Source organism: Parasteatoda tepidariorum, chromosome 2, assembly GCF_982258835.1.
Source record: "Parasteatoda tepidariorum strain Cologne lab strain chromosome 2, Ptep-v5.0, whole genome shotgun sequence".
NCBI classification, from domain to species: domain Eukaryota; kingdom Metazoa; phylum Arthropoda; class Arachnida; order Araneae; family Theridiidae; genus Parasteatoda; species Parasteatoda tepidariorum.
Window position 1 is genome coordinate 35,492,984 of NC_141756.1, and position 12,794 is coordinate 35,505,777.

The 12,794-nt window shown below is 28.5% G+C and overlaps 1 protein-coding gene across 2 annotated transcripts in view; it reads right to left on the minus strand.

The window, feature by feature from the left end:
• The window catches only part of LOC107454965 (uncharacterized), a 62,559-nt gene that overhangs the window by 21,016 nt on the left and 28,749 nt on the right, over positions 1 to 12,794 (minus strand). For both annotated transcript variants that reach the window (XM_016072337.4, XM_021147498.4), the window contains exons 3-7: positions 10,906 to 11,072; positions 8,351 to 8,508; positions 6,440 to 6,517; positions 2,630 to 2,794; positions 1,034 to 1,114 (exon numbers count right to left, since the gene is read on the minus strand). In XM_016072337.4, coding sequence (XP_015927823.3) covers positions 1,034 to 1,114; positions 2,630 to 2,794; positions 6,440 to 6,517; positions 8,351 to 8,508; positions 10,906 to 11,072 — 649 coding nt within the window. The remainder of the gene's footprint in view (positions 1 to 1,033; positions 1,115 to 2,629; positions 2,795 to 6,439; positions 6,518 to 8,350; positions 8,509 to 10,905; positions 11,073 to 12,794) is intronic.

Genomic DNA, 12,794 nt, shown 5'->3' on the forward strand with positions numbered 1-12,794 from the left:
GAATAATTCAATGCACTAACTTTTAACATTAAATTTAAATAAGAAATAGGGGCCCAAATGTTTCCCCGTTTCCTCAATTTTTCGATTTCATTCATTACTAATTAAAAACATAAATAGTTAAAGATTTATTGAAAATTCTCAATATTTATTAAAAATTTCGTTTTATTTTATAATTTATTTTATTAGTTCTAATACTTAGTCAAATCTTAACTATAAATAATAGCAAATATATTAAATACAAAATTTTGGTTTCAAGATACATAAAAATAAGGTTTGTTTAAAGCTGCATTAAGATAATTAAAACCTCGAACAGTTATATTCTATACGCCCACAAAAACCAGTAAATAAATAATAATGGATAAATAAATAATAAATTTGTTAGAAGGGATAATAGTTATGTGCAGTTTATAACATAGTTCTATAAGTGTGTTATCAAATGTTAATATTAATGAAACTAATGAATAGATGCTAGAGAAAATTAAACTAGAGAATTTCCCATTTTAAAAAGTATCAAAATAAAAACAACTCAAAGAAAAAAAGATTTTGCGTCTCCCTTTTATTTTCTTTCCAATGCTTAAGAAAAGATAAAATCATTGTCATGGCTGTGAATAGAATTCTGCCTTTCAAAACAATGTCCGTCGTTCCTCATCACAATTCGTCTCACACAATAAAGTAGCAATTGCTAAGAAAAGCAATCCTGCTTAACTCTCCAAGCGTTGATTTTCTGGATAATATTGTACAGAAATATTCCTGCTGCGTCCTATTTCCCCATTCGATAATATGGAAAGCTGGTTTTTCGATGCAGAAAAGTCTACAACGGAAAGTTCGGAAAAGGCCGAGACTAACGTCAAGAGGATTAGTCGCAATTTTTCAGTTCCAAACTCATAAAATGCATCATAAGCCTGTAATTTATTGATCATTTCCTGTTAAAAATTATCAAATTTTATACCCAATATGGACTTTCTATATTATGCCTTATATCACAAACGTTTGTTAAAAAAAATAGATCAAGAATGCTCTAAATTATGTTTACCTTCATGTGACGGTCGATTATCCAATTTAATTCGAAGTCCTCATCGTCATCTCCAAAAGGATTAATTAACTGCTCCGCTACCTAGACACACAAGAATATAAATATTAAATAAGCAATTCCAAATTTTAAAAACTCTTCAGAAGTATTACAATTTTTGTAAATTTTGAAACACATACTTACAACGACCATTATATGTTAACTGACACGCATTTAAAGCCAAAACAATAGGAACAAAAAATTAACACTTGAACTCATTTATTTTAAATTAAATTTTATTAAAAAAAGCTTTATTTCACTGTGTAAAGCGAAACGGAGTGTGCTTAAAGCGAAACGGAGTTTTTCGCTAAAAATGAATATTTAAAAATCACATTTTTCAAACTGGTTGACAAAATGTGCAATGAAACGATGAATCAATTTCCATAAAATTTTACCAAATTGATTAAGTATGTCTTATTCTTGTATGAACTATTTTCGTGATGATAGTTTTATCAAAAATATTAAGTCCGGCCTTTTGTTATAATTAAAAATATGTTTCTAATTATAGGCCTTCAGATTAATAGTTTGTACGTGTTTTACATTTAAAATATAATTTTGGACGAAATTCAAAATGGCTAATTCTAATTCTCAATCGGCTTTATTTTTATTCAGTTCTCATTCGGCTTCATAGTTATAGTCATCTCTAAAAGATACGGAGTGTGAAACCAATTATAAAGAGGCCTACTCAGACCATCTTCTAACTTCCGCTGTCATAAAAGATTTAGAGGGGGGATCCTTGGTTCCACCATGTGAAATTATGAACCATTTGAACGGCCTCCATCTATTTTCCAATACCCGAGATTGGCCATTATGACAACGAAGGTTTCTATACCGTCTTCAAATCTGGTCATGCTTCTTGTTCAATTGCCACTCACCGTATCTTTGAGTGGCATTTTAGCCTTTAAGTCTGAACCAGCCAGACACCTACCTTGCACAACATGTCTCAGACAACTCTGGGGAAAGCAATTAAAACTTGCAAATCTCTTTGAAAATCATCTAGAATCCGAAAATAGATTTACTGAGTGACGGATGCAACTGCTTCAAGAATTTCTTATTTTAGTAGGAAATTATGTTGTAAGACTTGAAATATCTGTAAGAGAGACCTCCCTCATTTTTTAGTTCTATGCTGTTAACGCTGTTTCTTACCTTTCAGCTCCAAAGAGTGTTACGCATGTTCATGCGTGTGTATTACAATCGTTGAAGGATTATTTTATTTGTATTATACCAAATTTTATTGAAATACTCCTAGTAGTTTTGAAGCTAATCATTAATCATTCTAATCTGGAAATTCTCTTTATTTTGAGCACCAGTCTATGTCTGTTTATGAGGCACTATTATTTTCTTTTCGCCCTATTTCTTTAGATTTATTCATGTATTGGCCAAAGTTAACCCTAGTTAATCCTTTCATAACTTTATGCTGAGGCACATAACTTGAAACACTTATTTTTTTTTTTAATTATTTTTTTTTTTTACTGTTTAATGTGTAATTTATGCTTAATTTGAACAGAAATTATTCTGGCGTAATATCCAAAACAATGGACAAAAGATTTCAGTACATACCTTTAGCAAGCCCATATAAAACATTAATTGAAGAATAGTAAAGATTGGAACGTAGAAATCGTATCGATGCACTTCAGGTGATGATGGACTTGCATCAGCCACATCAACGTTTTGCCGACCAAACATACAAGCTACATAAAATGCATACGTTGCCATGGTTACAACCTAAAATATAATTATTCTTTGTCATTATACGAATTATAATATTTACTGCCATGTATAGAACGAAATAAAAGTTTTGCCTATTCTTGGATGAAATCTGCTTGCTTAGCATTTACAAGGACGTTCGGCAATTACCGCTCTAGAGACTACTTGATACCATAATCATCTTCAACCATTATCAATTCCTTGCTTTTGGCACATATTTTTACACTCCTTGTCAAAAATGAAGGCAGGGAAGGTCTATACATTGAGGCGGGTCACAAATAAATATTTAAATGATTAAAAAAAAAAAAGAAACACCATCGTATAGGTATGAGAAGGATGGGTGTATAAGATATCGAAGGCTGGTTGGAACTTGAATGGTGTTTTTAAATAATTACATGTAAAATTATTATATAAATATATTAAAGGAGTTTATAATGGTATTCTTTCTCTATTTTCCCTCCAGCCACTCAACACGTTATGATGTTTTGTGTCTTCCTTTGTAGTTACTCGGCAGATTCCTATATTATTTTTTGTTTTTTCCTCACTTAAATGTAAATTTTTTATTCACAATATATATACTTTTTTGCCGTTATTTTGAAAGGGATCCTAAAATTCATTTTAGGAAATCCCTGTGTCTCTAAACACTTATTGTAACACTATCCCTAAAATAATCTTTCAATTCATAGAAATTTTGTTAAAAAATGATTTTAAGCAATAGCTTAAATCTCTCTCTAGAGGGTTATTTAATTTTTTACCTTTTTTCTCCATTTTTTTTAAAACTTACTCTCTCCTTGTATTTCGATGGAATATTTTTTTACTGTTTAAAATTTCCTTTTCAAATCATAGACTTTTCGTTCGAGGTAGCAGATCTTGTTTTACTTCATAGGGAGGAAGCTTTAACGTCACACCTGCATAAATGTTGGAAGACCGTAGAGCTCCACAGAACTATAGCCTTATTATGTTTTTTTTTAGGTTGATTAAGTAAATTAAAGGAAAATTTCATAATTGTGAGCAAAAAGTAATGTAAATTTCTCTACTGCTATGAATTTTCTATTAAAATTGATAAGTAAAGTAAATAAATGTTATATTGTGAAAAAACATAAAATGCAGTACCAGGAAATTTTACCATCACTCATAGTTTTTTTCTTTTTTGCAGTAAATTTAATTTTAATTTTAAGAAGCAGTTAGTATATGTTTTACTGACAAATTTAAAAAATAATAACTAAGTATTTAAAAAAGAAGTTTTGCCTATCGTAAATTTTAGGATAATAATTCACCAATAATATGACAAACTGCAAAAAATAAGGCATAAATGCGAACTCTGAAAGCAAAGTACTTTAACATGGTTGTTTATGAATGATTACTCAATTTCATGAAAGTAATATTTTTGAATTCCTATTAAATTAAATACATTATTTTTATAATGATATTGTATTTAATGTATAAGTTTAATTACCTGCAATGTTTTATAATAGTAATGCACTTAAACATAAAAATTTCTATAAATAAATAATTGATGTTTTTTTACAATGAAATTTTTTCGAATTTAATTATTTAACAAATTTCTTTTACTAATTGTAAATACATTTGTATGTTTTCTAAAGCCACATACTAAATGTTATTATGCTTCAATTAATTTTTTTACATATTTTTAACAAAGTAATGTTAATTTTTATCTGTGACTATTAGTATATTGAATTACCCAAATATGTTTTTTGCTTTAATTTCTTAGTTTTAAACTTGACACTTTTTATACTAGCTGATTTTGATCTTTAATTTATGTAATAAAGTAATTAATGAAATTTTTATTAAAAATAATTCAACATTTTAATGAATTCAAAATTCTACTAAAAGTAATTCAAATAGTAGGGGAGAGTGGGGTCAATTGTAACAGGGTACGATTGTAACAGAGCAAAAATTTCGAGTGTCGGGTTCTAGATTTGGTTCCTATGTGGCACACAAGGTGTATTTAATAAATCTACATGTACACCCCTGCTGGCAACCATTTTTATGTACTTTTGAAAGAGTTACATCACAAAAGATATTTTCACGCTACGTAAGTACTTTTTTTGGTATTAGAATATTGTATTGTAACAAAGTAATTTTGTTTAAACAAATAAAAATTATTAACCGAATATGTAAGTGGACACCTTAATTAACATTTCAATAAAAAAAATTAGTTTTGTTAATTAACAAGCATTGTTTTTAACAAATGAAGCTGAAATGGCGTCTTGGGGACGATTGTAACAATAAGTAAAGGGACGATTGTAGCAGCTGAAAATAAATAATCTTATGTTTACAAACCATTACTTAACTCTTTAAGAACCACCAATAGTTTCCTATATCATTTAAATTATGTTGCATATGCATTATTTTATTTGTCACCTTTCACAGCATAAATTAGAATTTTTAACCCCTTAAAGTTAAAAGTTTAACCCTTTAGGTCTCTGCTCATTATTATTTTTACTCATAAAATATCACTACTATTTTGATCAATAAAAAAATATATCACAACTATGATAATATGTATAATTAACTATGTTTTAGTTGAATTTATGAACTGTTACAATTCTCCCCGTAAGTGGGGACAATTGTAACAAGTGCACGACTGTAAAAAATTGCTAATAACTAATATAATAACATTTAAAATAAGTTTTTTCTTCTTTTTTTCAAGTAGAGGATAGTCTACTTTACTCGTCTGTCAATTAATACTAATAATATATTGGATTTTTTGTTAGTTAAAAATATTTAAGTAAAAAATGTTCCAATTGACCCCACTCTCCCCTACAATTCTGTAGTTTATTATTTTTTGAAGTTATACTTCTTATGCGACTTCCAACAAGGTTGCGTTAAACGTTTAACGCTACATTTTTATTGGCCGAGAAATCACGTGGTAGAATCCGGCTTTCCTTCATTCATTTCCATATTGTTTTGGTTCTCACTAACATAACAATAATAAAAGTATTGTTTTTCTATAAATATTTTTTTAGTTTGTTTTGATACACATATAATTTAATAGGGTAGTATTTTTTATTTTCTAATTTAGTGGATAACAATTGTAAAAAATGAGTGAAAACAATCCCACGGACAATGCGACGGATTTAAGGTTATGTCAAGGTACGTCTCTTGTATATCAATCTTCTGAAATTACATTATGACGCATTCACATACGTTATTAATACAAATACATTTTCAGGGCGGTAACAATGAGGCAACCACAAACACTTCCACTGGTTCAAGAGGTCCACGAGGGAAAAATGCACAATATTACAGTGATTACAGAGCACGGAAGCGAGCGGAGCAGGAAAAAGAGTCGTTGAGTAGAACTAGTGATCCTTCTACGACTGCTGATTCTTCTACAATTAACGTCGCAGGTTGAGAAGTTTAACTTCTTCCGCTCGGAGGGACTCCACTCACTATTTTTTTATTAATTTATATTGATCAAGAATTTATCGTATTAATTTATATTGATCAAGAATTTAGCCCGTACATATTTTAGAAACAGTTACATTAGCACATAGTGTTTCTTTTTTCGACACAAATGTAGCAAAACTTATTTTTAAGAGTGAATTTTTCAAATATATAACCAGACACTTTAATGATTCACTTTTACGTGTGTGGGATTACAAAACAACGAAATTAAAAGAAATTGCTTTTAAATACCTGTGTATAAACTAAAGGAATGCTAATCCAATCATACCCCCACAGCAATCCACATTTTGATCTGAATTCGTTCAACTCCTGAAAGATAAATAAAATTCAGAGAACGTCGTACATGGAATTAATTAATCTTATAAACGTAAAATTATACATGAATTTAGGAAATAAATCTAAGTTGTTATGAATTAAAATTAAACTCGGGTCATATGCAATAAAATATTTGAAATACAAAACTAAAATTTTGCGACAATATGCTCGCGATAAATATTAAAAAAGTTCAATACATTTGTAAAAATAGTTTGTTTTAAGTTCACATATTTAGAATGCTTTGAATTTTCAAATGCGAAAGAAAATTAGTCTCAGGCATCATATTTGTGACCCTGGTGTTAAGTAATTGCACTGAAGCTCCGAAATGTATTTTTGTACAGGGTGTGTCTTACAAAAGAAGGAAAACATATTTATTTGAGTACTGCAAACAATGGAAATGATATTTGCCGGCATAAATGTGCAATTACGTGCTTGTTTAACATAACACACTGCAACAGTTCAGGTAGATCACGAAAACTGACGCTAGAAACTCCTCTAGGTTGACACACCCAGCACTGGTTAACTTTTTTTTAAATATTTATTAGGATGATAAAAATTGAGAATTTATAGGGGAATTTAAGCATTTCAGTTAATTTCTTAAATATATTTAAAGTAATAAAATTGTGAAAACACATATTACGATAAAAGATGTTACAATTTCGATAGTATTGGTTTTCAACGAAAATTGATAAATTTTAAATTGTGACAAATGTTTTTGTTTTGTTTACTTTCTACTTACAAAAATGAAAATTTTGTTTGAAATATGTTAAGTAATTTGCTCGTTATGAAAACTTTATAAAAAAAAAACTAGTTAATGAGTTTTTATAAGTATGAAAGTCTCATACTTAGATGTTTAGTCAGATTTAGTTATTCATACGACTTCATATATTTTGTCATAAATTTAGTCTCATTTTTTTATCATTTTATTTTTGTTCAATAATACGCAAGGTGATTCTGTACAACGGTTACAAACTTTGAGGGGAAGTACAGCGAGAGAGAATTGCATAACATCCCATGGCCGAAAATATCATCTTAAGCCACTACGTATCCCTATTTTGGGTTGACTGCTGTGCTCATTTAAAATGTTATTTTTATTTATCTAAATTATCTTATTAGTTGTTAATTTAACGTTTTCTAGTAATTATTGTCATACATTTCATTCAAATAAGCCATTAAAAATAACCGCTTCATCGTATCATAAAAATTTGGCGAGTTTGTTGCCAAATCATTAAACAGCAGTCAACCCAATTCTATGAATTCAATAACGATTCTGGGCCTATTTAAAAACAATTTTCAGCAAATACATTAGAGTCCTGATTATCCCAGTTAATGTGGTTAATGTAACAGTTAATGTAACTCTGCCATTTTTTTAGGGATAATAGAAAGGCTGGTGTCGCCTCTTTTTGTTGTTCTATGAATTCAATACCACTTTCGATAGTTTTTAGTACACTCGTATGAGAAATTTTTTTATGTTGATTTTCATCGTCACTGTCTTCATCATCTTCGCTAGATTCATTTTCATTATTGACGATATTAACGATCATTTTATCGGATCAAATTGTTCGATTTTGTTTTCCTGAGTGCTTAGAGGATAAAACTCAGATTTTTTTTTTCTTTTTGAAGATATTTTTAAAAGTAAAAAATAAACTAGAACAAAAATTCCTTGAAATATTTGATAGCTCGGTTAAAGCGGAAATTCGGATAATCGGGACTCTACTGTATATTGATAACATGGTTGTCAAACAGACTCCTCTTTAAAGTGTACACTTCTTGAAACAAAATTCTATTACTGTTACCTTCTTACAAAAGACAAAAGAAAATAAATACCTCCATGATCAGTTTAAGGCCATTCGAATCAGTTATTCTGCATTCTTGTCTCGCTTCTCGAAGAACGTTGATGAACCAGGTACAAGGGATCCAAAAAGTGTTGAACTCTGTAGAGGGAACACTTTGGAACATTTCCAACTCAGTTTTAGTCATGAAACCTGCCAAAAATCCAGTTTTTTTTTCTTAACCTGTTTCTATCATGTCATTAGCATAGCTTCATCATAAAGTGTGAATGGAACATAAGAAAACTGCTAAGAATGATATTTCAATGTCAAATTATCTGTCAAAAATTTTTTAGTTTCCTCTTCTAGGCTTTCTTCCCTAGCTATTTTTTTCTTTTATTCTCATCATATCTTTGAATCACACTCATTTGTGCAACCATTTATCAAATGATGTGTTATGAAATAGCTTTTAAATTACTTAAATAATGAGCAGTCATAAAGTTTATCTTAACTCTCTTTGGTCTTAAGTATTATTTTACGGATATTTTTTATATAAGTGCATTTTTTTAAATCTTGAAGTTTCATAACGGTGGAAGAATATTTTGATATTCATAATTAGGTGAATCAGCAACCATTTAAGTTGTTCCAGTTATGAGACCAAACTTTTGAATCGATCTCTTGGCTAAATTATCGTAAACTTGTCTTCCTGACTGTTGCCACCCTCTGCCCATACTTAAGACATTCTAAATCGGAATTTATCGTAAGAAAAATGTGTTTATTCGAAGTGATTTTTTTTTGTGTCACATTTTATTACTTAAAATGTCATCCACTCTAATTAATTTGCCTTTTCAACCAATTTTTGCCAAACGTCATTTTAAAAATACGATCTCTTTTTTTTCGAAAACGAAAAAAAAAAGGTAACTTAAGTGTTTTAATATTAGAATTTATTTCACAGAAACAAAATTCTTCTACCTCCCACAGTATATTAATAATATAAATTATTGTATTTCAATGTTTCCAAAACTTATGACTTTTGAGTACCCTTTCTAAATTTTTCATAACGCTGTGTACCACTAATTAAAAAATGAATGTATATTTTACTATAAAAATTGCACAAAATTTAAAAATCACAACTGGCTGTTGACACTACTAATTATTAACTGTTAACTCCTCGAAAATAGCCAATGAAAAATACGTAATCGTAAATTTTTATGGCTAGCTTTGTTTTTAAATAAAAAAATTTTTAATTTTTGTTAGTTGCAAGATATTTCGTACCCCCGCTAAACTGTTCCCTTACCCCTGGGGGTACACGTACCACACTTTGGGAAACACTGTGATATTTGAATCTAATATAAATATTTGTATTTGAACCTGAACTCAAAGCACGGTGCGTTTGTAAGGCTGAAGTGGTAGGTATTCGGAAGAAATACGACCACTTTTATTCATACAAATGATTTTAATATATAGACAACTGGAAAATCCTATCATAAGATTAATAATTAATAAGATGAGCTTCTCATTTCCACGCACTGCATTATTGAAAGCATTTTTCTGAAATTAAAATTTGAAATTTGTATTGTAAATTAGAAAGATATAGACTTTTATATTGAATCATATTTGAATCAAATAAGATTTTACTAATTTAAAATGCCCCTTTTTCTTCATTACAATTAGGTCAATTTTCAACTAGTTTCATTCACATTTAAATAGTATGAATATCATTAATATAGTTTCCGCTGAAAGCAAGAGTTTTGTTTTTAATTTTTGATTAACTTTTTTCTTATAAACTTCGATTTGGTTAAAAATGTTTTAAAAAATAAAAATTTTAAAATCGATAAACTGCAGTGTTAAGTCAAATTGTTCCGACTTTTTCAAAAATAACAAACAGGCTATAAGGTTTCGATGTCGACATCAGATGCTGTTTTTAAAAATATCAATAATATTGAAATTAATGACGGAGTTAAAAAGGTGCAAGTTTCTATGTTTTCTAAAATGATGTATGAGAAAAAGTTGTCACAGCTAAAAGATATGAATGATTTAAATGTAGCATATATAACATTCATAATATTAAAGTCAACGAAGATCATACTCAAATAAGTATACACTACTCTATTTAAACCTTCTTCGTATTTTTCTTTAGTACTAAATTTCATAATTATGCTTTCATATGAACCCAATTTTCATCCAGTTTGTTCATATTATTGTATTACTTCTTGCTCCTTCAAATAATAATGCACAGAAACGTATAGGAATTTTAATTAGCTTGTTCCATGTAGCAATTTCTTATTGTATAATCTTTGTATACAATAACACGCTTAAAAATATCTGACGTTAAAAATTATAACGATAAGAAATGCATTTATATTTAAATCAATAAAAACTTACAATTAACTAAATTCAAACTCCAACTTAATCAAAATTAAATCAAACTTAATTCAACTAACGAATATAATAGCTAAATATTGTTGATGAAAAACATTAAGCCGAAACAAGTGAAATTATTTTCTGTGTGTTAATTTCAATGATTTATATTTAAATAAATTATAATAAATCCTAAATATAACTCTCCATTAGAGTTCACACAATGTAAAATAGAAAGGCTGCTTAGAATACCTGCTTCAATGAGATGTTCTTTGGTTGGAAATCTTCTCTTTACGGCCATACTTATTGATCTCAAAACTAGAACAAGGGATAGATTAAGATAACGCATCAATGTCCTTCGTACTACTCTGCTAGATTCATCTAGTCCAGGAATATACATCGCAACTATATTCATTAACCTGCATATCAAAAGTTATAAAAAAATTAATTTACTACATAAGTTTTATAATTAATTTAATATCTTAATTCACTGAAAATAATACGATTTGCATAAGTAACATTTGTATACAAAAGTTCGCACACCAAAAAAAATGCTTCTCGGAAAGAAAATAATTATGCGCAATAGTAATTGAAGAGATAAGTGGAAGAAAATTTAAATCAATATTTTGAAATAAATCGAATATTTTTTTTTAAAAAAACAGTAAACATAATTCGCCATCAACTGTAAGTATTAAACACTAGCTTTCTGCAAAATCTTTAAATAGCCAGTTTTTAATAAGACAAAAAATGTTCTGCAAACTATTTTGTTATGCATATGTGCTTCGTATAACTTTTATTTTTGTAATTTTATTTATTGAATTTTAAATTAAATTTTATTTTATATGTTTATCAAAAACCTTCACAATTGTAGCATACATAAATAATTAGTAGAATAATAATTAAAAGACCATTTCTTTTAATTTTTTAACATGATTAGGTACTTTTCCATTTGCATAACAGCATAGTATTTTAGCCAAATTATTGATGCCATTCCGAAGTTCAGTACCTTATATACCACGTCTAACACATACACGAGATGTGATTTTTGAGACACCGTAAATTAATTTGTTATTGCCCTATATCACACGAACTGAACTGAATTGAAGTTGTAGAAAAGGTAGGCGCTTTTCCACAACTTATGTCATTTTTTAGACTGACCAATAAAGTTACCAAACTTCATACAATCGAAAGTATATCTGGTCTTTCAATAAAAGATGTGTAAGAGGATGCATATCAGCCTGAGATTAAAAGCACTGGGGGAAAAAACTATACAAGATATTTAGAATAACTTTGAATCTAAAATAATTAGAAAATTAGTATCAAAGTATATCAAATAGATCATTTAAATGTTTAAAAAAAATTCTATCCTTTTGCTATACTTTGAGCTCAATAAACTAAGAAATATCAATCTAGTGATATTTGAAAAATGTAACCAATATTAAATATTATACATCATAAATTAATGTTTATTATTTTATATTTACAATGAGAAATGCGTATAATACGCATAAATTTTATCAAAAATTTAGAAATATTTTTGAATGTGTTGATATTCTATTTTTTGTCACATAATTCTATTGCAGATTTTCATTAAAATGAATAGAAAACAATATAATGGTCCTCAATAATATGGTTTTAACTTTAGACGTAGTGTACTGCCTAGTATAATTGATAGGTGGTAAGATTGAGATTTATAACATAAATTCTCCCTGTATGAGTATTATTATCCTCAGTGTCAGAAGTCTGATGTCTGGTCTTAGTGTCTGGATTCATTGTTGCCGAAAGATAACAGGATTCCACTTAAGTTGGCTTATAACTTCAAAAGCGATGATGGAGAATGGAAGTTAATGGAAGACGCTAACCAATTGACTATAGAGTTAAAAGACAATCACGGTATATCAACCCGTAATTCTTTAGTCTTGTGTTTTAATTCTATGTTTGCACTAGAATTAGGCCATATTGTCGAGTACAATATTACAACAACAAATAGCACACTAATGAATTTCCATTTTGTAACAAAGTAATATATATGTCTTTCACCGTTATCGTTTCGAAGCGAAAAAGCTCACGAAAAGTTTTCACGTTTTTAACTGTTAAATTATTTTTAAAAAAATATTTTTGAAATCGAAGTGTAAACTTTT